The sequence below is a fragment of the Hoplias malabaricus genome, chromosome X1 (genome assembly GCF_029633855.1).
Source record: "Hoplias malabaricus isolate fHopMal1 chromosome X1, fHopMal1.hap1, whole genome shotgun sequence".
NCBI lineage: Eukaryota > Metazoa > Chordata > Actinopteri > Characiformes > Erythrinidae > Hoplias > Hoplias malabaricus.
Window position 1 is genome coordinate 2,533,624 of NC_089818.1, and position 27,725 is coordinate 2,561,348.

General features: G+C 41.6%; 1 protein-coding gene across 4 annotated transcripts in view; it reads right to left on the minus strand.

Moving 5' to 3' along the window:
• The window catches only part of LOC136675549 (chromodomain Y-like protein), a 144,578-nt gene extending 117,308 nt beyond the window's left edge, over nucleotides 1-27,270 (minus strand). For 3 of the 4 annotated variants that reach the window (XM_066652142.1, XM_066652143.1, XM_066652144.1), the window contains exons 1-2: nucleotides 27,001-27,270; nucleotides 1,477-2,290 (exon numbers count right to left, since the gene is read on the minus strand). In XM_066652142.1, the coding sequence (XP_066508239.1) occupies nucleotides 1,477-2,290; nucleotides 27,001-27,027 (841 nt within the window). In that variant the 5' untranslated portion in view covers nucleotides 27,028-27,270. The remainder of the gene's footprint in view (nucleotides 1-1,476; nucleotides 2,291-27,000) is intronic. The other variant, XM_066652145.1, reaches the window with a different exon arrangement.
• Between the last annotated feature and the right edge of the window lie 455 nt (nucleotides 27,271-27,725).

Genomic DNA, 27,725 nt, shown 5'->3' on the forward strand with positions numbered 1-27,725 from the left:
TTCCATTAAATAATTTCTAACGGGTATTTTATTAGAATTCAGTAAGGTCCAGTTATAGGAAATTTCCTCAGGCCAAAGTCTAGACCGTCATCATTTCTAACTGGTGTTATGATTCATTGCCATATCCTGTATACTGAAGTAGCCTAGTAGTTCTATCAGCATTTTATGTCATCAATAATTTATTTATTCTTTTAAATGCTGCACTGAATTGATTATTTATAAAATTTAAAATAAAAGTTTTTTCCTCACATTAAAAGAAATTAAAAGACATCATCAAGTGAGACTATAGAGACATTGAAATGACCCAAATCTCATAGGAGCTTGTTTCAAGAATAAACGCCTTTTGCCTCCATGCAGCTTTCACAGTATGCGCAGAACTGTGCAAATACCTTAGGCCCCTAAAATTATCATAATTTAAACAAATGCATCTTCTAAATAAGCGTAATGCTTGTATATAATTACGTACAATTATAAATACAGTAGGGAATTTTTATTTATTAAACATCTGTGAAAGCAAGTGTTAAGAACAAAGTTTGTTTCCAGATGTATCCAAATATTTAATACCTTCATATTTTCTCAAAATATTATCACAGTATACAGTATTACTTTGGGAATGGGATGTGTGCGCTGTCGGGCTGCACAACCTTATATCTGTGAGTGAAGGGCTTTGAGTGTTTGCGCTGTGCAGTTTACCTCAGCACAGCCCAACAGTGCGCGCACTCACTCACACACACACGTTGATGATAAACCGTTTGAGAGCAGAAAATGTCAGCAACTGGCACCGAAGGAACAGAAAAGTTTGAAAATACAGTTCTACACTGTTTAGAAACATAACTGACCGGTTAACAGGCACTACTGGGGATGATTTTCCAGCTAACTTAGGCCCAAAACACACACATTTAGAGGATAAAGCATCAAACCTGTGAGCAGAAAGTCGACTGAAGGGTTTTCTGAGTATTTTGTTTCTTTTCAGCTTCATTCCCTTCTCTTTTATCCCATTCAGAACTAAACTCCCAACTATGGTGGGCTACTTGGCTTGTTTTTCTCCACACATCAGCAGTGACTGAGCTACCAAAGCGCTCTCTTCCTGTGGCTCTCTTATATGCACCTGAATGAACTTTTCAGCCGTGTTCTTAAAGACAGAAATTTGACATACCACACACACACACACACATCATAAATACAGCATCAGTATATACAATCATTTTGCGATACCGTGCACATTTTTAAATACTGTGTTACACCATATTACCGCGCAACCCATGCATTGGCCCTAAATAAAAAAATTGTTGGTTCTTCATTTATTTAAATCTCATCACTGGTTAGGAAAACTGCCATTGTATGGTTTCCTTCAACCCTGTTCCAAAATTGTGAAAGGAAGCAAAAACTTAACCATAATATTTCATTCATCCTTTATAACACCAACATTGTTATTAAAAAAAAAAAAAAAAAAAAAAAAGAAGAGTATTGTCATACCTTTCCCATTCAGCGTGCGAACATCAGCAGGTGTAATGGGGACTTGAGGTGGAGGTAGAGACGTCTGTGTCCTGGGCCGAGTTCCCATGCGTGCCCGCTCCTGCCCTGGGCCTAATACAAGTCCCACAGACTTTTCTTGCAGTGCCACTTCTGGAGGAATGCTCTCAGGCTCCTGCACACCTTGCTCCAGGCTATGTGCTGCCTCACTTGGAGACTCCTCAGAGTCTGTACGACTGTTCACTGGGCTTTTCGGTACTAGGATTTTAATTCCAGACTTTGTCAAGTCCATACTACAGTGTAAAACAGTTGCACTGCGAGGTGAGGTTGTAGCTGTATCAGTGACTGCATCTGCTGACTCAGGAGTGCTAAGAATGACCTCTGCAGAGCACAATAACTTTTGGTTGGACAATACAGGTTGCTGTTGTGTTTCTGATATGGAATTGGAATCCTTATTATCCAGTGACGTCTGTGGTAGGGGCAGTTTTTTAGTAACACTGTTGGAAGGCATTCTTGGGGAAGACACTGCCAGAGGCGAGTTCATGCTGTTATGTGGAGGAGGCTTGTTCATCTGTTTACGTGCATTGCTGGAGGCATGAATCAGACTCACATTGGGAGACCTGCGTGTGGAGCGTAGGTTTGCCCCATCACTTTGTCTGTCACTATGATGGCGATTAAACTCACTGATGAATTCGTAGCAGTTGGACAGATTAGCCTCTGGTTCCCAAGTGTCTCCCTCAAAACCATAGCCTCTCCAGCGGACTAAATACTCCATTTTCCCTTTCTTGTTTTTACGCTTACCAACAATTCTCTCAACCTAGCAGAAAGGGAAAGAGATATATATATATATATATATATATATATATATATATATATATATATATATATATATATATATATTAGTTCACACATCCCAATCATATCTACACAGAAAAAAACATATATATATATATACACACATATTCCTTAAAAACATGTATCTATATATGTTTATGGATTTTGACTTTTCTTCATCATTTGAACACAGCAGCTGTCTTTCACATTCTGGTAAATGTCATGATGGATGGACCAAAACCACTTGGAATTAAATCTATTTACATTAAAAGAAGGGCTTGTCCTTCTCCTGTAAAGTGGCTGCTGTTTTGGTACATGTGTTTATAATTGTCTCTGATTTCAATATGGTTTATCCAGTTTATTTATAGCTCAGAGGATTATCATTTACAATGTGATCCAACTTTACATTGTCATCCTGGAATTTGCCTGTGGTATCAGTGAGGAAAAAAGTCCATTGACGGGATATACTCCTCATCCGTTTACTTAATTTTATTGCCATATCTCTTGTTAAGCTTAGACGTGACCAACTGAAGCTGTAATATTTACTGAACAATGACGCAGCTTTTCCACTACATATTGCTGCCACTGCTTCAGAATTTAATGAGATTTCATAAAATTACATTTTCACACCTCTACAATGAGCATTTAAACTTAAATGACAGACACAGGGAGAGGAAAAAAGAGAAACAAACTAGTTAACATTAGCTTAATTTTTATAGTTGTAATGAACATAGGCAAGATAACAAAGCCCATCCCACAACTGCTGTGCCGTGCCCATCTTTGTTGTTAGGAATGGATGCAGCATTAATGCTTAATTAGTGCTTAATGCTTCAGCAAGAGCCTTTGGACAATTTCATGCTCCAAACTTTGTGGGAACAGTTTGGGGATGGCCCCTTCCTGTTCCAAAATTACTGCACACTAGTGCACAAAGCAAGGTCTATAAAGTCATGGATGAGCGACTTGTGTGGAAGAATTTGACTGGCCTGCACAGTCTCCTCACTTCAACCCAATAGAACACCTTTGGGATAATTTAGAACAAAGACTACAAGCCAGGCCTTCTTAATTCCAACATTAATGTCTGACCTCACAAATGAAAAAACTTCTGGAGGAAAGGTCAAAATTCCAATAAACACACTCCTAAACTTTGTGGAAAGCCTTCCCAGAAAAGCTGAAGCTGTTATAGCTACAAAGGATGGGCCAACATCATTAATCTTCTGGAATCTGAGGCTTTTAAGCCATGTCTGAGGTAATATGAAATGCCTTGACATTTTAACAAATTTCACCTACCTATAAAAATTAACTAAACATGGACTTCCCATAAACATATATTCAAAGGTGCTAATATATAGTGAAAAAACACATTGTGAATATTTATGATGTCTTCTTTTGAGCATTAAACTTTGTAGACATGAGTGTTGGCTACATACTGGTGTTCACAACTTTCTGATATTTTATGTAGTTTTACTTCTATATTGCTACAAATATGATGTGATTCTTTTTCTCAATACCTGTGGCTCACACAGACTATACATGAGACAGGTGTGAAAATACAGATGAGAAATCCCCTCTCCGCTGTCAAAGATAATGGCCCCATTCAAACTTTCCTACAAGATGTTTTTTTTTCAGCTGTGCTCTGTGGCTCTGCACAATTTCAAATGATTTATTGCCAGCTTCACAAATTCTATTGGTGTAATATACTAATAAACTAGCGTAGCGTCAAAGCTAATCAGCACCAAATATGCTTCCGAAAAAAACAATCAAATATATTTCACTTATGTTTTATATATATATATATATATATATATATATATATATATATATATATATGACTAAAATGGGTACTTCCACACATTGTGTTGTGGTCGCAATCCTCCAATAAGAGCGGCCGGATTAGCATTCTATTATCATATGAATGGCTATCAAGGTTAGAGGTCTGAGTCTCAGAGTGACATGCCTCTTGTTGCTTTCTATAACAACAAGCTAAATATAAATTTCTTGTCAACCTCCATATATTTGAAAAGTTCACTGTTTAAGGTTTCTGTGGGTATGTTTATGATGTTTATAGAAAAAAAACTCACCAAGACGTGCAAGTTCTGATTTAACCCGCTGACGAGGACACCAACTGCAGAGGGTTAAAACCTATGGACTAAGACGGGGATGTGACTCAAATTCACATGCATGCAAAGACAATATTTTTGGCAATATACTGTACATAACAACTAGAATTGTTGCTAAGGTGTTGCCAAGTTGTTGTGGTATTGCCAAGTGGTTGCTGGACAGTTGTTGTGGTATACTAAGTGCTTGCTAAGGTGAGATTAAATGGTTGCTAGTTGTGCTATTGTGTTGCTACACGGTTAATATCATACCCCAGGTGGTTGCAAGGCATACCTGTCAACAATGGAATTTGATAATATCCCAAGCAATCTCATAACCATTACCACTATAAACAAACTTCTTACATTTAGATATTGGGATACACAGTGATTCCAAAAATCACTCCTAGATAACTACTTGCTTTAAAATAACCAAAGTGCAACAAAGACTGGGTTATCGAAAGTTCACAGACAGACATCCATCCATCTGAAAGTGACATATCTTTAAAATCCCAGAACTTGGAATTCAATAAGGATATGTACACATCACATATCAAATGTGATTCTGAATTTTTGCTTCTGGTTCATACAACAGCAGCTTTTAATGTCACAGAGATCTCCAAGTTGGAGATGTTTCAGTACTGTATTCAGTGTTGACATGTTTACAAGCAAAACTGAGCGTTTCAAGAATGCTGGACTCAGTGTGCTTATTTTATTTACATTAGCAGTGTGTGTTCAGAACCACATAATACACTAATCAGCACAGGACCATGGAGAAGTAGGGGTGTGTGTGTGTTCACGCACGTGAGAGGTAAAAGTAAGACTGTTTTCACAACTGCACTTTTATATTAGTTTAAATCAAACTCTGGTTTGGTTTTATTTGTTGCAGTGTTTCCCACAGTGCTTTACAGTGGACAACGTTGTCCACTCACCTCCACCCACAATTAGTTTCGTGCTATTTGTTCAGATTCTTATCAAAGCATCGGATATGTTTGAGCATGGCTTTCTGCTATGTCCAGTGATCTATCAATCCACTGTAGAAAACACTCAATAATAAGAGATCCTTTAAGGTTCCAAAGTTCTTGCTGTGACTTGTTTAATGCATTATTCCTCCGATTTGATTCATAAGCACGCATTCTGAAGTATAATCCAGTGTTTAAGGCAAGCTGTGTGTTGTCTCGGAGTTTCCCTGCGGCTGTGTGTACACAAGGTCAGAGCATGTGCAACCCATGCTGGTTTGAATTTGCACTGATTCACTCAATGAGTCAACTTTACACTCAGCCCATTGTATAAGCTCCTCAAAGCATCCAAACACCACACAGAGCACGTAATTCATGAAATATCAGTGTATTTTCATAACACCAAATGTTTCTTGACCTTTGATTCCCAAGGGGTGCATGCGTGGGAGGCGCTTACAAGGTTGTTGCCCTAGTGTTCCATAGTTTCAAGGCCATGATACTGAAAGAGCAGAGATCAGTTTGAATTTGGGGCTGGAAATAAGTCCAGTATCAGCAGACCTAATGTATGGGGAGGGCATCATTTGACCATGGCAAAAAATTTACAAATTATGGATTTAGTTAGTAGAACTTCAGTTTTGTCAGTATTAAATGTTAGAAAGTTAATGCTCATTCACCTTTTAAAAAGGAACACCAAGTAAGGTCAGTGAGGCATCATAAAGATTCTGAAACTGTCATTTTAAGACATAAATATTATGTTTTGTTCCTTAAAGATCTTGAATACAGGACAGCAGAGCATGGTTAGTAGTTTAGTGTTAATTTTAGTGCTAATATCGATGTGTGTGTCAGCTGTGAAAATAAAGACAAAGAGGTAACAGACAATGAAAAGCAGAGGACCAAGGATTGATCCTTAGGGCACTCGCGTAACATTATCAATTTTTCCTTCCTATATAAATTTGTTTTGAAGATAGGTTTTTCTCTGAACAGCAATATGAGAAATCATATTTATAGCCAGTTAGATTCAGGAAGACCGTGTATGTGATTGTGCTTGTTACTTGGTTAAGCACAATCATAATTCCAAAAAATAGGATGCTGTCAAATGTAAATAAATAGCAAATGCATTCCCATTAACTCATATTTTATGACTAGGCATTTAAAAAAGCATTTGAGAGAGGCAGTCTCTGTCAGAGGCAAGGATGGGCACAACTAAATCTCTGAAAAACTATTTAAAAATTGTGGAATAATTCCTTACAGTGCTCCCTAATATAAAATTGAATGTCCCACCATCTAAAGTACATAAATGTCACAGATGTTCACAAGTCTCAAAATAATATAACACAGAGAAAGCCTACAGCAACCAGTTATAATAGTTTGATTACCTTCTTGTTTCTACACTTATTCTCCATTCTGCCAGCTTCACTGCCCATACACGAGCACTTTAGCTCAGCTGTTGCTCTGCATACTTTGCCCTCTTTCACTTTGTTCTTCAATGATCAAGACCCTTATAGAAACATCACGGAGCAGGTGTGATTTGCATAAGGGATCATTCTTAGCACTGCAGTGACAATATGGTAGTGGTGTGTTAATGTTTGTTGAAATGGTATGAGTGGATCAAACAGCAGTGCTGCTCAAGTTTTTAAACCGTGGGTCCACTCACACCTATCTTTTTGGCCCACCGTGTACATGTAAAGTCAGACATAGTAGCTCATCTGTAGCTGCACAGTGTGTGTTGGTCATCCTCTTGCTTCTTAGTGATCACTGTTCACAGCCCATGGGACTGTTGGACCAGCAGTGGCCTTGAGGGGTTTTAAAACTCAAGCAGCACTACTGTACCTGATCCAGTCATATCATCACAACACCACCATGTATGTTTTACTGCAGCACTGAGAATGATCCACCACCTGAATCATACTTGCTCTGTGGTGGTCCTCTGGAAGTCTTGACAACTGAAGAACAAGGTCAAAGTGAGCAAATAAAGTATACAGAGCAACAGATGGATTACACAGTAATTGTAAAACAAAGTACACTTATATAGTCAGTAGAGCTGAGAAAATGGACAGTTAATGTTCCCTACCAGACCATTAGTGAGTTGCATTCAGCCGACCCTGAAGGTTTTTTAAATTGTTGCTGGGGATTTTAACCAGACCAATAAGAAGACGGTTCTTCTAACCTTCCATCAGCATGTAGATTGTGTTACCAGAGGAATGAACACACTAGATTTGACCTACACCAACATATAAGATGCATTCAAAGCAGCCACACCTTGGCTTTTCAAACCTGTTATGCTAATTCATGCAAATATGCCCCTGCCGAATATGCCATGACTGCGTCAGTTTACACAAACAAATGCATGGATGATGTCAGCGTCACAAATATCACCACCACCCAGGCCAACCAAAAACCACGGATGACTGATGAAGTACGCAAATTGCTTAAGGCACAGAACTCTGCTGTTAATGCATTCTCAGACTCAAAAGCTGTGACAGCTAACTTAAACTGTGCCATCAAACTCGCAAAGCGTGCTCAGGAAAAATAAAATCCAGGACTTTTTCCATGACTTACCCAACACCAAGGATATGTGGCATGGCACGGCATACGGGCTATCAGAGGACTCTGAGGAAAGTCAATACACAGCCGGCCCCAGGCCATGACAAAATACCTGGCTGAGTACTCAGGGAATGAACTGACCAGCTAAATTATGTTCTGACATTTATAACACCTCACTGAATCTAGCCAAATTCCCATTGTGTTTTAAACCTGCCATCATCATTCCAGTGCCAAAAAACCTCATATCACATCACCAAATCTCTAACGGCCTGTTGCACTCACTCCAAACTGGCAGCCAAACTGCTCCACTGAGGATGCCATTTTCTCTGCTCTTTACCTGATCCTTGCACACGTGGAGGAGAACAACACTCGTGCGGACGACATGATGGTGGTGGGCATCAACGATGACAACGACAAATCAAGAGTCATTACAGGTGAGTTACATGTTGAGTCTAAAGATTGTATATGTGACTTAAGAGCAACTTGAACTCAACTGGCAAACTCAAGTGCCTCTCTGTAAAATCATGAAAAGATTCAGGGATTAATCTTTTAATCATGGATGCTCATCTTCTGGCTCTCATTATGGGGAGCACAAGTAACATTTAAAAAAGCTCACACCTTGGAGAGCTGTTGAACAAATTGGATTGATGTAAATCATGGCTCCAACATGAGAGATGTCTTGAAACAAAGGAGAGAATTATAAAGCATCATTAAGAAGTTAAATCAAAACAATGTTGCAAAAGGTGTTGGTTTTTGCCAGTCAGCTGTGTCTAAAATCTGGATCAACTACAAACAAAATGGGAAGATTGTAAAAAGGGAAGCATACTGATAGACCAAAGAAGACATCAAAGCATCAAGACAGAAAACTAAAGCAATGTCTTGAAAACAGAAAATGCACAGCAAAAATGAACAACCACTTGACGGAAATTGGAGTAAATATCTGTAACTAAAAGAAATGGGATTTACATACAGAAACACCAAATGAAAGCCATCATTAAAACCTAAACAGAAAAGAACAATGTTACAGTTGGCTAAAGAAAAGCAACCACGGACTCTTGGTGACTGGATGAAAGTGATCTTCAGTAATGAATTGTAAATCTGCATTGGGCAAGGTGATGTTGCTGGAAAATTTGTTTGGTCCCGGTCCAATTAAATTCATGAAGATGACTGCCTGAAGAAAATTTCCACAGTCATTGATGATATGGGCCTGCATGTCATGTAGAAGCACATGAGAGATGGCAGCCATTACATCTGTTACATAATAGATGGCAGCCATTACATAATTTCAATCCAATTAAATTCTCTGGTGGAAATTGAAGAAAATTATCAACTAAAAGGCTCCAACCTGCAAAGCTAATCTGGCATCAGCAATAAGAGACAGATGAGCCGGATTGATGAAGAATACTGTTTGTCACTAGTTAAGTCCATCCCCTAGGAAATCCAAGCTGTTATTTAAGCCAGAGGTGGTGCAACAAAGAACTAATGGTGCAAAGTTTTTGATTTATTTTTTTTTAATGTGCTCTTAAAGAATTGAAAGAACATCCTTCAGAGCAGTGATTCGATATTTTTTGCCAGTAGTTGTATTTCAGCAAGACAGTGTTAACCACTGTTAAGAAGTTACAGTCCTACATTGGGGAATAATGGGGCAACATTCGTCCCCAAAACTTCAACTGGTGTCCTCATTTCCTAGAGATTTACAGACTGTTAAAAGAAGAGGAAATGTTACACAATGGTAGACATGGCCCCGTCTTAATTGAGATGTGTTGCTAGTTCTAAATGTGTTTCTTTTAAAAGTAAAATGTCTTACTTTCAACATCTGATGGAAGATATTTCTGGTGTGTTCTGTTTTTTTTGTGAATAAAATGAGTCTGTGGGATTTGCAAATCATCAAATTCTGGATCAATTTGTCATTTATTTACACAATATTAAAACAGGATTGGGACCTCCAATGTACAACAGCACAGTGGCAGTATTCCATAGGGTAAAAACTATGCTTTTATCTATATGTCGTCAGGAGCTATTAGCTCCCAGTAGGGTCTCCCATGGCGAACAGGTCTGGAGTGAAGATCCAGACAAACATGATCCAAGAAGCATCCATATGAGTTCATATGAGTTCCCCGGGAGAGGATTACCGGGATCTACCCCTGGAGACAGGCCTGGGAGTAGTGTCAGACGGCGAGCGTCTGGTGGCCGGGCAGCCCACATAACCTGGCCGAGCTCAGCCTGAAATGGCAGCGTGGGAGGATCATGTGAGCTCACCGCCCGCAAGATCCAGAGTAGGGGTGCGGTTCAATGCCCATCAGTCACAGAGCGGGTCAAATATAGTTGGGCTCACTTCTACACACAGTGTGGGCTCTAGAACCAAACTTCTCGATAGGGGTTGGTCTCTTTCCTACTCAGGAGTTGCAGAGGTGAGAGGCACCGGGCGGGTGTGGGGGTACTCTCAAGTCCCCAGCTGGCGGCTGTACAGCTGGAGTTTGTCCCAGTAAACAAGAGGGTCTCCTCAATGAGGCTCCAGCTTGCAGAAAGGAAAACTTTGACTGTTGTGTGCGAGTATGCACCAAAAAGCAGCTCAGAATATTCAGCCATCTTGGAGGTAGTAAGTGGAGTGCTAGAGAGGATCCCATGCATTGACTCGGAACTCGAATGAGCCTATTGTTGGGCATTGGAAGGAGCACTATGAGGAACTCCTTAACCCGAGAGACATGCCTCCTGTGCAGGAGGTAGGGCCAGAAGTGTCTGGGGTGTCGGATTTCATTTCCTTGGCTGAAGTCACTGAGGTGGTGAATAAACTTCACAGTGGCAAAGCTCCAGGAGTGGATGAGATTCACCCAGAGATACTGAAGGTACTTGATACTGTGGGGCTGTCTTGGATGACACGCCTATATAATATTGAATGGACCTCGGGAACAATGCCTTTGGATTGGCAAACAGGGGTGGTGGTTCCTATTTTTAAAAAGGGGACTGGAGAAAATGTGCCAATTATCGTGGCATTACACTTCTCAGCCTCCCTGGGAAAGTCTATGCCAAGGTGCTGGAAAGGAGAATCCGTCCAACAGTCAAACCTAGGATTTGGACCTAGGAACAATGTGGATTTTGTCCAGGCCATGGAACTATGGACCAACTCTTTATTTTTTCACATACTTTTCAGATTCTGTGGGAGGTGCTCCGGGAGTATGGGGTGCCAGGGTCGCTACGGCAAGCCGTACGGTCCTTGTTTGTTTGAGTTGTGTTTGCATCCTTGGCAGTAATTCAAGCTTGTTTAGTGTGGGCATTGGACTCTGTCAGGGCTGTGCCTTATCTCCACTCCTGTTCCTGATATTCATGGACAGGGTGGCATGGCATAGCCTAGGACAAGAAGGCTTCCATCGAGGGGCTCGGGAGGTGGCATCTCTGCTTTTTCGCAGACAATGTTGTTCTTCTGCCTTCTTTGCATGGAGGCTTCTTGTGTTCACTTGAGCAGTTTGCAGCCAAGTGTGAAGCGGTTAGTATGCAGATCAGCACCTCCTGAGGCCATGGCTATCTCCCCGAAACAGATGGCATGCTCTCTTCAGTTAGGAGTGAGAACCCACCCCAAGTGAAGCAGTTCAAGTATCTCAGGATCTTGTTCATGAGTAAAGGAAAGAGGGATCGTGAGGTTGACCGTAGGTTAGGTGCAGTATCTGCAGCAATGTGGTCACTGTACCGGACAATTGTGGTGAAGAGAGTCATCATAGGTCATCAGCCATGGTCATGACCTCTGGGTAATGACTGAAAGAACAAGATTGTGGACACAGACGGCTGAAATGAGTTTTCTCCGACGGGTTGCTGGGCATACTCTCCATGATTGGGTGAGGAGCTCAGTGACTAGAGAGGAGCTCGGAGTAGAGCCGCTGCTCCTTTGCGTTCAGAGGAATCGGTTGAGGTGGTTCGGCTTTCTGATGAGGATGCCTCCTGGATGCCTCCCACTGGAGGTATACCAGGCAAGTCCAACTGGAAGGAGGCCCCGGAGTAGACCCAGGACGCTGGAGGGATTATATCTCCCGGCTGGCCTTGGAATGCCTGGGGATCCCCCAGGAGGAGTTGGTGGATGTTGCGAGGGACAGAGGTGTCTGGGCTTCTTTGTTCGCCCTGTTGCCACCATGACCCTGAAATGGACAAGCGAAAAAGATGATGATGATGAATCTGATGGGTAAAAGTTCCAGGGAGAGTGGAAATATCAAGCATGCCAAAGCGCAAACATGTTTTAATTGAAAAAACTTCAGTGCACCGCTCAGAAATCTGACAATGAAACATCTCCCTATTCCAGTTTCAGCAACTGTGTAAGAGATAAATGGGTGGATTAAGCCACAGTAGGGGTGAGCGATACAGCCTTCAATTAATATTGCAATATATTGGGATATTTTTGAGATTATGATATACATTCACAATTTTTATAAAATAAAAACTTCTTAAATTAATTTAAAAATATTTTTTTTTGCCAAATAACAAATTAGGGCTGGTTGATATGACCAAAACACTCATATCTCAATATGCCTAAAATGATTGGTGAGATTCATTCATTCATTATCTGTAACCATTTGTCCAGTTCAGGGTCGCCGGTGGGTCCAGACCTCCAGATGGGTATCATTGGGTGCAAGGCAGGAATACACCCTGGAGGGGGCGCCAGTCCTTCACAGGGCAACACACAAACACACACACACACTGAATGGTAAGATACAATACGATATTATGAAAACCATAACAAAATATAATGTCAAAGTATTACTGTTTATTTTTAACACCAAAAAGAACATGCTGCATTATCTAACTGTAAATCTAAGAAATAGTGATGGCCAGATACTTTTTTTGATAGTTTTTTTTTTTTATTTTTTTTTTTTATGTTGAGTATCTGCCCATACTGAATCCTGATCTGATACATTTCCTAGATGGTACTGTTACACAGTGCACACTAAGTAAACCCAGCCCTGTGTATGTGCTTGACACTGAATATCTTGTATTAAGCTCTGGACATTTTTGCTCAACACCAAAAAACCAACCCTGTAGGCAGGACTGTGACACCACTGGCTGTAAAGCTCTAAATGATGGACAGTTCTGAATGATGAATGGCTAAAACAAATTGATGATCAATGAGAAGCGCATTCTCTCTTTGGGAGCAGTGGAGAATCTGCCCCTCCCTCTGGCTCAGGGAGAGCAGTGTGTCAAACAATTAATAGTCTTAACAGTGCTATTATTTGGAAATAAATCTTCCTTTGTTGACTTACTCACTGTTATCAGAGAGGTAGACATGTGTGTGCGTGATATATGTGCTGAGAACTGCTCCAGCAGCTTACACAAACAATGGCAGGACAGAGTGGTGTGCGTGTGTCCGTGTGTAAGCACGCGCATTCATAGGTGGGTGCACGCAAGTGAGAAAAACAGCTGAACGGGACATATGTGCACATTTGTGTTTTAAATGTAATCAGATGGTAACCTGCGAATCCTCTGCATACTCGATATAACGAATATGGTCATTATCTAAGTCATGTAGAATATACTATGGAATGTATGCATAGTTGCGATATATCCCCCAGCTGTAGCTTGAGCTCAAGTCACAAGCCTGCGTTAGAAGCTTGCACTTACGTCACAAAATCGCAATATGGCAAAAGTCTTAGAGAATTAAAAAAAAACATACCAGTATTATCATGAACGATATTATATCGCATACCCCTAAGCCACAGCAACTGTTTCATTTGAGCAAGCGAGAGAGAGAGAGAGAGATAAAGATATAAATTCAATCCGCATTTCAGCATAAATATTATCTACCTTCTGACTTCAACACCAGCAAGGGCTTGTTTACTAGATAACACTGTTAATACACCACTAGCTTCTGTAAAACTAGGGAATTATGGGAGGAAGTTATAGCCAAATTTGATAAAATGATTTGCTTTTTAAAAAAAATTAAACATTTAAACAAGTTTCCAGATTAATCACTTGTTACTGCTGACAATACACACAGACAAATCAACAAATCAAGAAAACATTAATATTTACAAATTACTGACATCTACAGAGTTGTAGCGTAGTCAATAACCTGAATGGTGCAAAGGAACATTAGTGAGGTTATAGAATATACAAACAGGTGTCCCAAATTTTGCTGATTACTTACAGACTCTCTAATTCTATTTAAGCAGTGTTGGAAAAGAAAGGATTAGGACAGTATTGCACTGCATGACATAGCACATTGCCATCATAATGGCAAGGAAAAGGTAATTAAAGCAAGCCAATTTGTCAAGAGACATTTGAAAACTGGAGGAAATTCTGATTCTCCAAGTATAACAGGTGGAATAGCATTGAGAAAGCCACACCTAAGATTGGGGGTGGGGGTATTCAGTACATCAAGCAGGGTTTCTGTAAGCCATAGAGTAAGTGAAAGAATGTTTGTTCAATGTGTGCCACCAACTGTAAAACGAAGAGTGATTGTCAGAGGCTGTTATTCAGATTTGGCAACTTGCACAGGGTTATATCATATACTGTGCTGTGTCAGACCTACCTAAGAAGACAAGAACAAGACAGTACATTTCAAAGAATGGAATGGCCTGCCAAGTCTCCAGACTCCACACTAAGCATGTTTGGGGTGAACCGGACAGAAGGGTGAAAGCAAAGCAACATGTGTGAACTTCTGCAACAATGTTAGGAAGAACTTTTTGAAATACCTGAAATCCATTGTAGAACGTATACCTCCACTGTGCTCAGCTGTTATATCTGCAAGAGTTGGCTAATTTGACGATTAAAAAAATCTAGATTTAGATTTGTCTAGCAAAAATATTCTGTGGTTAAATCTTAAGTTGTTTATTTGTAATTGCACAGTTCCTTGCTATCTGGTAAATCAGAAAAGCTTAATGAGCAATTTCATTTAAAAGACTAGTTTACCAAGGCTAGCTACCTATATTTTTTGCCTCAACGGGTTTCTGTAACCAGAATGAGTACTTATTTATTTAACATTTGGAACACCGTTTGCTGTAGTGTTATGTAATGTTATGTAAAAGAAGAATGCCACGTGCATCAATTATGATATCACGTCACTTATTACTAATTTGGTTTGTCAAAACCAAATTACTGTTCTTCGAAATCTTTTTTATTCTTATTAATTTGGCTGGTCAAATTTTTTGTATGCGCAATTTTTTGTCATTGTACAATGTACAACGAAACGTGTCTTCCGCATTTAACCCATCTGTAGCAGTGAACACACACACACACAAACACACAGTGCACTAGGGGCTGTGCATCCATCCCTGGCACCCAGGGAGCGTTTGGGGGTTCAGTTCCTTGCTCAAGGGCACTTCAGCCATGGATGTCCCTGCCATTCTTGGGGATCGGACCAGCACCAAGCCCCGTCCTCTAACCATTAGGCCATGGTTGCCCCATTTTTTAGACTTCATTTGATGTGCAAGTCTAAATAAAATGGGCATATTTTAATGTGGAATTTTTAGTAACATGTCAGTCAAAGTATATTGGCAGGCTTTTTAATAAGGTGGTATTTTAAAAGGTGGTATTGGATAAATCTATAAATATAAGGTCATAGCTATTAAGAAGCATATTAGCTAATATTGCAACGATGCTAGCAATACCTGACAAGCCAAATTCACAAAAGGTTTCACCCTCTAGTCCTTATTCTTATCCATTTGGTTTGTCAAAGATAATTATTGTTTTTCATAATGTTCTTACTATTCTCTTTGCAGTTTGTCAACGCTACTTCTCCTAGGAATTTCATGCTATCGGCATGAAAATTCACACAATAATAGATCCTATTCCAACTATGGGAATTTTTCCCATAGGAATGCACCGGGCAAAATTTCAACCTGCTCTAACTCTGTCCATTTGAAAGCTATGGCTACTAGATTTCACACTGTTGGGCACTCTGGGCACTCTGGGACCCATCACAGTGATTTTCATGATGTCATCGCACTCTAGCTCCTCTGCACAGGAAGCCTTTTTCCACTTTTCAGCCAAACATTTCCCCATAACTTCCTTATACTTTCACCTAGAGGCGTCATGTAAAATTTAAAATGGTACAGAAATTTCCCCTTCCAACACCTGTAAATGTGAGATCCTTTAAGAATGCGGTTTTTGAATTATGAATTTTTGTTCTGCAGTAGGGAAAGTTTCTGCAATATTTTCTGTGATTAACTCGTCATGACACGATCAATTCTTGCTCAAACTGCAAATTTCTTTACACCAAATCGATTCCCAGCGTGTAATTATTTGACTGTTTCTATGAAGTGGTCACTTAAGGTGTAAGCCTAAATAAAATATAATTGGAGTCTTTTTAATGTGGTATTTATTTTAATGTGACTGTTTCTATTAAGTGGTCATTTGCTTAAGATGGAAGCAGGAATATTACAAACGTGGCCTGCAAAATGTGTCTACTTCAATGTGGTAGTCACTTAAGGTGAAGGGTTTTTCTTAATATGGATTTTATTTGATTTTATTATTTATCTTTTTAAGATTTCTAAGGATTATTTGAAGTGGTCATTTATTTAATGTGGGAGTTTATTTAAATGACAGCTTTTAAAAAGGAGAAAATGTTTTTTTTAAATATGGCAGACAAAATAAATACATTTTTAAATTATGCGAAGTGATAACAGATCTAGATCTCAATGAATGAAATATTCCAGTTCCTTTATTCATTGCATAGTGTAAATCAAATCAAAATTATTATGCCATGGAGGTCTGAATTTGGAATAATACTAAAAAATAAAAGTGGAAAATCAAATTACAGGTTCATCTAACTTCAGTGAAAATTCCTCAAGAGAAGTTCAAATGAGGCTCAGTAGTGTGTGGCCTCGACATGCCTGTATGACCTTCATGCAACGCCTGGACATGCTCTTGATGAGGCAGCGGATGTTCTCATGAGGGATCTTCTCCCAGACCTAAACTAAAGCATCAGTGAACTCCTGGACAGTCTGTGGTGCAATGTGGCCTTGGTGGATGGAACGGGACATTAAGTCCCAGATGTGCTCAATTGGATTCAGGTCTGGGGAACAGACATGAGCATCACACATAGCCACATTAGGTCTAGCATTGTCATGCATCAGAAGGAACCCAGGGCACACTACACTAGCATATAGTCTGTCGTGGGAAACAATTTTATTACTTTGTGTTTGTGGACAAATATCCTTAAATGATGATTAGTTAAAATTAGTATTTATAACTACATACTCATTGTGTGAAATCTTGTAGCTTATATGCATTTATATGAATGACTAACCAGCATTTACACATGTAGTTAAACATTTTTTGATCCTGCACGACTAACTATATGGCATGATAACTCACGTGATATTTACACATTCTTAAACGCTCCTCCTTGGATCACCACCTTAACGTGGTGGAGGGGTTTGCGTGCCTGCGTGAGCCTAGGAGTTATGTTGTCGGGGGCAATAGCCCCTGGTAGGGTCTCCCAAGGCAAATTGGTCCTAGGTGATGGGCCAGACAAAGAGTGATCCATAAAGACATGGATGAAAAAGAGAAAAACGTAGACACAGCCTCCCTTGCCCGGAGCAGGGTTACCGGGGCCTCACCCTGGAGCCAGGCCTGGGGGAGAGGCTACTTGGCGAGCGCCTGGTGGCCGGACTTTCACCTATGGGGTCTGGCCGGGCTTAGCCCGAAGGAGATACATGGGTCCACTCTCCCATGGGCCCACCACCTGTGGGAGAGGTAGTAATCCGGGTCTGGTGCATTGTGGATCGGGTGGCGGTCGGGGTCTGGGGCCCTGGCGTTCTGATCCTCGATTACTGAAACTGGCTTTTGGAACATGGAACGTAACCTCTCTGGTGGGAAAAGAGCCTGAGCTGGTGCGCGAGGTTGAGAGGTACCGGCTAGACATAGTTGGGCTCACCTCGACACACAGTATGGGCTCTGGAACCAATCTCCTTGAGAGGGGCTGGATGCTCTTTCACTCTGGAGTTGCCCAAGGTGAGAGGCGTAAGGCAGGTGTGGACTTTCTCATAGCCCCCGGCTTAGCGCCTGTACGTTGGGGTTTACCCCAGTGGACGAGAGGGTAATTTCCCTGCGCCTTCAGGTTGGGGAAAGGGCTCTGACTGTTGTTTGTGTTTATGCACCAAACAGCAATTCAGAGTACCATGCCTTCTTGGGGACCCTAGAGGGAGTGCTGGAGAACACTCATTCTGGGGACTCCATTGTTCTGCTGGGGGACTTCAACACTCACGTGGGTAATGACAGTGAGACCTGGAGGGGCGTGATTGGGAGGAACGGCCCCGCTTATCTGAACCCGAGTGGTGTTCAGTTATTGGATTTCTGTGCTCGTCACAGTTTGTCCATTACGAACACCATGTTCGAACATAAGGGTGTCCACAAGTACACCTGGCATCAGGACACCCTAGGCCGCATTTCGATGATCGTCTTTATAGTCGTATCATCTGACCTGCGGCCATATGTTCTGGACACTCGGGTGAAGAGAGGCGCTGAGCTGTCAACTGATCACCACCTTGTGGTGAGTTGGATCAGATGGCGGGGGAGGATGCCGGACAGACCTGGCAGGCCCAAACGTGTGCTGAGGGTTTGCTGGGAACATTTGGCAGAGGAACCTGTCAGAAAGATCTTCGACTCCCACATCCGGCAGAGCTTCGACTGCATCCCGGGGGAGGCTGGTGACACTGAGTCCGAGTGGGCCATGTTCCGGACCTCCATTGTTGAGGCGGCTGAACGGAGCTGTGGCTGCAAGGTTGTCGCTGCCTGTCGGGGTGGCAATCCCCGCACTCGGTGGTGGACACCCCGGGTGAGGGGGGCTGTCAAGCTGAAGAAAGAGTCCTATCGAGCCTGGATGGCTCACGGAACTCCGGGCAGCCGACAGGTACCGAGGAGCCAAGCGGCTCGCGGCCTCTGCAGTCGCTGAGGCAAAAACTCGGGTGTGGGAGGAGTTCGGTGAGAACATGGAAAACAACTTTCGGTCGGCTCCGAGAAGTTTCTGGCAAACCGTCAGGCGACTCAGGAGGGGAAAGCAGTTTTCCACCAACACTGTATATGGTGGGGGTGGGGAACTGTTGACCTCGACTGGGGACGTCACCAGACGGTGGAAGGAATACTTCGAGGATCTTCTCAATCCCACCAGCACGTCTTCCGCAGAGGAAGCAGAGCTTGGGGACCCCGGGGGGGCGGGCTTGTCTATCACTGGGGCTGAAGTGGCCAAGGTGGTAGGGAAACTCCTTGGCTATAGGGCCCCGGGGGTGGATGAGGTTCACCCCGGATTCCTCAAGGCTCTGGATGTTGTGGGGCTGTCCTGGTTGACACGTCTTTGCAACATCGCGTGGACATCGGGGGCAGTGCCTCTGGACTGGCAGACTGGGGTGGTGGTTTCCCTTTTCAAAAAGGGGGATCAGAGGGTGTGTTCCAACTATAGGGGGATCACACTCCTCAGCCTCCCCGGTAAGGTCTATGCGGGGGTACTGGAGAAGAGAGTCCGACTGATAGTTGAACCTCGGATCCAGGAGGAACAATGCGGATTCCGCCCCGGTCGTGGAACACAGGACCAGCTCTTTACCCTCGCTAGGATCCTGGAGGGTGCATGGGAGTTTGCTCAACCAGTCTACATGTGTTTTGTGGATCTGGAGAAGGCATTCGACCGTGGCCCTCGGGGTATTCTGTGGGGGGTGCTCAGGGAGTATGGGGTACTGGGCTCTTTGTTACGAGCTATCCAGTCCCTGTACAAACAGAGCAGGAGTCTGGTTCGTATGGCTGGCAGTAAGTCCGACTGGTTTCCAGTCGGAGTTGGACTCCGTCAGGGCTGCCCGTTGTCACCGGTTCTGTTCACAATTTTTATGGACAGAATTTCTCGGCGTAGCCAAGTGGCGGAGGGTGTCCGGTTTGGTGGCCTCAGGATTCCATGTCTGCTTTTTGCAGATGATGTGGTCTTGTTGGCTTCATCGAGCTGGGACCTCCAGCTCTTGCTGGACCAGTTTGCAGCCGAGTGTGAAGCGGTAGGGATGAGGATCAGCACCTCCAAGTCCGAGTCCATGGTACTCAGCCGGAAAAGGGTGGAGTGCTCTCTCCAGGTTGGAAGTGAGATCCTGCCTCAAGTGGAGGAGTTTAAATACATCGGGGTCTTGTTCACGAGTGAGGGAAAGATGGAGCGTGAGATTGATAGGCAGATTGGTGCAGCGTCAGCAGTAATGCGGGCTCTGTACCGGTCCGTTGTGGTGAAGAGAGAGATGAGCAAAAAAGCAAAGCTCTCGATTTACCGTTCAATCTACGTCCCAACCCTCACCTATGGTCACGAGCTTTGGGTAGTGACCGAAAGAATGAGATCGCGGGTACAAGCGGCTGAAATGAGTTTACTCCGCAGGATGTCTGGACTCTCCCTTAGAGACAGGGTTAGGAGCTCGGACATCTGGGAGAGACTCGGAGTGGAGCCGCTGCTCCTCCACGTCGAGAGGAGCCAGTTGAGGTGGTTCGGGCATCTGGTTCGGATGCCTCCTGGACGCCTTCCTGGAGAGGTGTTCCGGGCATGTCCAACGGGGAGGAGGCCCCGGGGCAGACCAAGAACACGCTGGAGAGACTATATGTCTCGACTGGCCTGGGAACGCCTCGGTATACCCCCGGAGGAGCTAGAGTCGGTGGCTGGGGAGAGGGAGGTCTGGGTTTCTTTGCTCTGACTGCTTCCCCCGCGACCCGGACAAGTGGTGGATAATGGATGGATTCTTAAACGTCTAACCTTGAACAGATGTGCACTCCAGGCTTTTAGCACACTGACATCAATCATAGTGTTGGCTCAGGAGGGCTGAAGTGTAGGGGCATGTTGTTGACTTTGAAAGTGCATTTATGACTCCCTAAATTTTGGTCACACGGGAGAGGAGTCTTGGGAAGAAAGGCCCATTGTCAGCCTGGCCATAATGAATGTCTTCGGGGTCACAGCATGCACTTGAATCTTGCACGTGAAGAGCTGAGTACTAACAAGTGAAATTATGCATATTAATATACGCTAATCAGCCAGAAAACGCCTCACCAGCAGGGTATACGTCATATGGGGTATAACTGTCGGAGTCAGAACTTGAAGAGGTCAGAGCTTTACTTGGAAGGGGTATTAAATTGTTTTCATGTATTGTTCTCCTGGATCCAGTATTGTTAAATAAATATTTTGATTTGCTTTGAACTTCACTCGACTAGTGTCTGCGACTCTTCCGTAACGAACACGCCTCCCCGAAGAGGGAGGGTGTATTTTGGACCTTTTTGATATTTTCTAAATTTGAATTACTTTGAGAACGGTCCAAAAGAACATTTTTATCTTCAAGTCTCACAATGGGTCTGAGAATCTCATCCCAGTACCTAATGGCAGTCAGGGTATCTCTGGCACATGGATGGCTGTGCGCTCCTCCAAAGAATTACCTCCCTACACCATTACTGACCCATTTCCTAACCAGTCACGCTGGAAGATGTTGCAGGCAGCAGAATGTTCTTCACAGCATCTCCAGACTCTGTCACGTGCTCAGTGTGAACCTGCTCTTATCCATGAAGAACGCAGGGTGCCAGTGGCAAATCTGCCAATCTTGGTGTTTTCTGACAAATGGCAGTAACTCTGCACAGTTCCTAACTGGACAGGTTGATTTCACAGAAGTGTGATTGACTTGGAGTTACATTGTGTTGTTTAAGTGTTCCTTTTATTTTTTTGAGCAGTGTATAATAAAAGACTTTTTAAGGTGGTATTTATTTTAATGTGACCATTTCAATGATGTGGGCACTTAATTAAGGTGGAAGCCTAATTAAAATAGCTGATTTGTTTAATGTGGAATTTTTAAAAAGTGGGCAGCGAAACATAACAGGAGACTTTTAATGTGGTATTAATTTTAATGCCACCTAGTTTAAGAAGTGGTCACTTAAGGTGGAAGCCTAAACAAAATGGCTGATTTTTTAATGAGAAATGGTCACTTACTTAAAATAGATTGTTTTTTTTAAATGGTGTTCACAATACCTTAGCAGTGTTTTTAAGGTTTTAAGAGTTATTTGAAGTGGTCATTTATTTAATGTGGGGACCAGAGAGGACAAGGATAACCCAAGTTGTTATCAACGCTCCGTTCAGAAGCCTGCATCACTACTGGTATGGGGTTGCATGAGTGCTTGTGGCATGGGCAGCTTGCATATCTGGAAAGGCACCATTAATGCAGAAAACTATGTTCAGGTTCAACAACAATATATGCTCCCATCTAGACGTCATCTCTTTCAGGGAAGACCCTGCATTTTTCATCAAGATAATGCCAGACCACATTCTGCAGCAATCACAACATCATGGCTACGTAGGAGAAGGATCCGGGTACTGAAATGGTCCGTCTGCAGTCCAGATCTTTCACCTATAGAGAACATTTGGCGCATCATAAAGAGGAAGGTGCGACAAAGAAGGCCCAAGACGATTGAACAGTTAGAGACCTGTATTAGACATGAATGGGAGAGCATTCCTATTTCTAAACTTGGGAAACTGGTCTCCTTTGTCCCCAGACGTCTGTTGAGTGTTGTAAGAAGAAGGGGGGGGTGCCACACAGTTGTAAAAAAAAAATGGCCTTGTACCAACTTTTTGGGGATTTGTTGACACCATGAAATTTTGAAACAACATATTTTTTCCCTTAAAATGATACATTCTCTCAGTTTAAATTTTTGATCTGTGATTTGAGTTCTATTCTGAATAAAATATTAGATGTTGGCACCTACACCTCAACTTTTTTGGAATCCGGTTTGTATTTAAAACATACAAACAAGTTGTATTATTTAACCAATTATTCACAATTTTCGTTTTCAAGCATTTACTTCCACCTTAAATGGTTCCATTTAAGAATATCATTAGCGTTTTTGTCCAGCTTCAAATTGAATATTCATTCGGGTGGGTCCAGAACCTAGCTGAAATCACTGGGCGCCAGTGGGCAGCAGGAACACACCCTGGAGGGGGCACCAGTCCTCCACAGGGCAACACACGCAAACACATACACACACATTTGAGTCGCCAATCCACCTACCAACATGTGTTTTTGGACCATGGGAGGAAACCAGAGCACCCGGAGGAAACACTGCTGGGAGAACACACCAAACTCCTCACAGACAGTCACCCAGAGCAGGTCTTGAGCCCTCCAGGCCCCTGGAGCTGTGTGACTGCGACACTACCTGCTGCGCCACCGTGCTGCCCTCTACCTACCAGTGAAATGCTTATATTTGCTTGCTCCTTAATTTGTTTAAAACACTCACACATACCATGGAGAAACATGTATCTACCTCAATTTCTTTAAAACAACCAACCAAAGGTATTTACACTTTTCAATTCACCTTCTTCGTTTAAAACACAAAACACAGTCCTTTACCTTTCAAACATCACTATGCCTGACTTTATATAAAACACACAATCTATGAAGTTTACACCTTTTAATCTACACATAGGCATCTGTACTTCTGTATTTTTTCAGAAATGATTTGCTGTTACCTGTTCAGGAGGAAATTAGACAGCTCTGGCTCTGTTCTGTAGTGTTGCTACTTGTCTGCCTTCAAACACAAGGCCAATATTTCCTCTCATTTTACTCTGTCTCTAGTCACAGAGATTTTTAGAAGGGCAGAGGGGCTTTTTGGGGCAGGTAAAATATAAAATTAACTATGTTCACTTGGCCATCTTAATGGCTGCGAGACACTGTTTGTAGACCTGGCCACACGGTGGACTGTAAAATGATTGGACAGAGGATGGGATGACAGGCAGGACCTCAGAGCATGGGATCATATGAGCTCTGCTCCGGACTGGTCACTTCTCAAGGAGAATATACTGCTTTGGCAATGCTGTGAGAGGCAGCAGTGTTTTAGCTTTGACTGTTTCCTTAACCTATGATCACACACCCTGGACATTTTATGACTAAGTACAGTAAAAATCCTACAGATTGCTCCTTTAAATGTAGATGTCTAAATAAAATAACAGCTTTTTAAAGTGGAATATTTTAAGGTGGAATTTTAAAAATGTGGTGTTAAAATGTATTGGCAGTCTTTTTATAGTTTTAAGGTTTATTTGAAGTGGACGTCTAAAATAAAATGGGCATTTTATAATGTGGAATTTTTTGTAAGGTGGCAGTCAAAGTATACTGACAGTCTTTTAAAGCTGGTTGCATTTTAAAGGTAGCATTGGATAGATTGTTCTATAAACTTAACCTCACAGATAATAAGCAGCATATAAGCTAAAATTGCAACAATGCTAGCAATATGTGACAAGCCAAATTCAAAGTTTGTTCACAAACTTTCCCCTCTAATTTGTAGTGTTATGACTTCATGTCTGCTGTTGACAAAAAAAGGTGCATTGATGATAACAAATGATATAGTTACGTTATATTATCCAGTATTTCCTATTAAATCCAATAAATTCCCAGGGAAAATTTACATTTTGGAATATTTCCAAAGATCCTGAGCTAAAGTCCCTGTGGAAAGTAACCAGTAATTTGCTGGTAATTTATCAGAAATGTTCCACTCCTTTTCAATCCTAATCTTAACTACTAGATAGATGCCTATAAATCCAGATATTTATATTGCTATACTTACAGATTTTATTTTGTTAAGTCAGTGTTCTGTATTGCTAAAAAGGCATAATAAGCTTCAATGAACAACACTGACTTCTTTATTAACTGTACATTCAAAAAGTTTAAGTTTCAATGCCATGAAAAAATAAATATTTCCACAATGCAGTAAAAAGTACAAGTTGGAAGAAATAGCCTCGCCGGACTGAACAGCTTTTTACACTGTCATGAGGACATTTGTCACGACTGTGAAATGCACTTTAAGGACTGCTGCTGACCTCTGTTAGGGTGCTTCTTTGTGGTTGCTTGAATTAAGTCTGTATTCTTTGGCATGCCTTAAACTGGGGTTACACTACACGACTTTTAGCCTGATTTGAAATATTTTTGCATCAAAATTTTGCGACCAGTCACAGGATATCAACCGTTTGATTTATTTTATTTTTTTTACCCGAATTTCAACATAGTTGCAAAGTGTAAACTATCCACCAACTCAAATAGAAAAGTAAACACAGGTGCATGCTGTGGACCTCTACAATGGAGGCCGGATTAAACTATAACACTATAATAAAAATTGCAATATATTACATAGTGCTGGATGCACATGTCCCCAAATAAGGAGAATTACCTGTAGGAAAACATTGTGCCACACAACACGCTGTTACAGCCTTTATTCCAACTGCATTCTAATTTTTCATTCCACCTTAAATGGTGCAACACTGGCTCGTGCTACGGCTAGCGCTGTTTCTGGACCATATAAGGTGGAGCGTAGCCACAACTATGTGCTATTTTTCCCATCCTGAACCCAAAGACATTTTCACGTGTCTTTTTTTTCTTTGTGGATCTGCACATATAGCAGCGCAAACAACAACACGGCAAGTTGTACATCCATATTTATCTGCGTCTCTAAGGAAATGCGAGTTGCACGTTTGGTTGGGGAGTTTGTGGTCATGTGGTGTGTGACATTTTTCTCCATTCTCTGTAAAAATCAACAAAAACAGTCAAGAAGTGTGAAATACCCAGTCTGTTTATAATTGGCCCCAACTTTAAATTTGAGCTGCATCTAGTGGCGCACATATGTGTCAGTACCTGCTTTATTGGGTGTGTCCCAAAAAGTTCCCTGTGTACTACATTCAGGGAGACAAATAGTGGGCTATTTCGAACACATCCATGGTATCAGTTCTCCCTCTCTCCCATATATATATATATATATATATAAACACTTTTTGCTGTATTCATAGAAAAGGGTGTTCTAATCTCTATATGTATTTTGATTCTTTCATATTTCTGATTTTGCAAGCCCATAAGTAGTACTTTTTTTTTGTTCAAGACAGGTCCTTATTATTTGTAAAATAAGAATATAAAGAGACATGCTAAAAATTGTAGGTTGAAATATGCAGGCAGTTAAGATTTTCTGAAATAAATGAGTGGCACTGTGTAAATTTAAATACTTATGTCTTCTATACTATTCTACTATAATTTCACTGAATGCAATAAAAGTTCAATCTGGGTTACAGGTATATTTTTTAAACCTTACATCTTTGGATAGATTATCCCGAGCCACTAGGACTGCCAAAGACATAATACATATATGGGGCCAATATAAGAATCCCAGATAATTACCAGCGGGTTTTGTCCACAGAATAAATGCTGGCCCCACATGTGGATCCCCTCAAGTGTCACTGAAAAGACCAATATTAAACATAGGGCTAATATGGCAGCACACCTGAAATCACAACAGCTCCCCTTAAAACTTCCCACATGGGCCCCAAACAGAATGTTACTCTGCTGTGCACACATCAAATATAGGTTTGGAGTCCCACTAATAGCCTGTGCCAACCCATCAGGACCCTTTGCCTGTTTTGAACCCAATGCTAGCTTACATGTTACCCACTAACATGTGCTTGCTAAGGTGTTATTGCTCTCCCCCTCCATATGTGTGTTTGTGTGTATATAAATAAAAATTATATATTATCGACAGCGACAGGTCTGGGATCTGACATAAGTGTATTTTAACACCGGGAAAATATTTCTTTTGTCATTAGCCCCTGCTCTATGGCTACTGACAAAGCGTACACATTACCAGTAAGCACACATACAAACATCCCGCTGTTTATACGGATGGGACCTACATCATCCTGACTAATTATAAGACAAATACGTTTGGGAACCTTGCTCCTTGTGTCCGCCTCATATGAGCCGCCGGTCGCATAAGAAGCAACCAAATGTGAGAAGGCATCCCCCGTCCATGTGGATAAACTTTTAAGTTAAGTGCTCTTTTCCGAAATGTTAAAAAACATTTCACCCGGAAAAATTAAACCCAATATTCCTTTAGAATTAGCAGCATTAAACACACTGTTAAATACCATGAAATACCCATGAAAATATAAAAAAATAATAGTACTTACACATTTAGCAGCTGCAACAAAAAAAGCTACAACTAGCAACAATACAGTATCTACTTTTTTCACGTCTGCTAACGTTAGCTGTGCATCTTAATTTCACACGCGAGTAGAAAAAGAAACAAAGATAACGCTAAAGTTATACAGGAACCCAGGGCTATGGAAAAATCATAAGTATTATTTCACGAGGAATCACCTCATATAGCTCCTCTGAGGCCATCATGGCCTGGTAATGTTCGATGCTGGTGTAAATAGGACTGATAACGTTGGTCGTGCTCTCTGCTCAGCCTAATGATTGTCTTGCTTTTGGGTGTCCTGGTGCACGGTAGAAATGTCCGCCTGGCTGTACAGTAGTACGAATGAGTTTGGCCCAGGATAAGATTACAGACTCGAAAAGGGATTTCGAAAGTTCTGAAGCAACCTTTTACAGGCACAACAATCCAAAGACTAGCGAAGTAGACCGGTCACGTGGTAATGACGTGCCAAAGTACAGCGGGCGATTCGTGCCAAAATATTAACAGATGTACATTTGTATTAGTCATAACAAACTGCATTTTTACCGTTGCACTCTATAACACAGTCAAATTTTGGGCAGGTAATGTACTCCAACGATCCAAAATAGCCCCTAAAATAATCATCTAAGTGTTGTGCCTACAATGAAAGAAGCAAAGTTTACAGAGGACATACCGTTTTATGCAATCAAGACAGCAAGCATATATCGGTCCACTGTCTTAAAAAGGTCCTCCCGCTGACTCTAGGTCACTGATGGTCCACCACCGGACCGCTCAGATTACTGTCCTGTGTACAGCATCTAACTAGTTTTTAATCTCCTCAAACTAATTTTAAATGCAGACTTTTATTCTGGAAAATATATTAATACATATATTACCAACAATTGTGAGTAAACAGATAATGAATTGG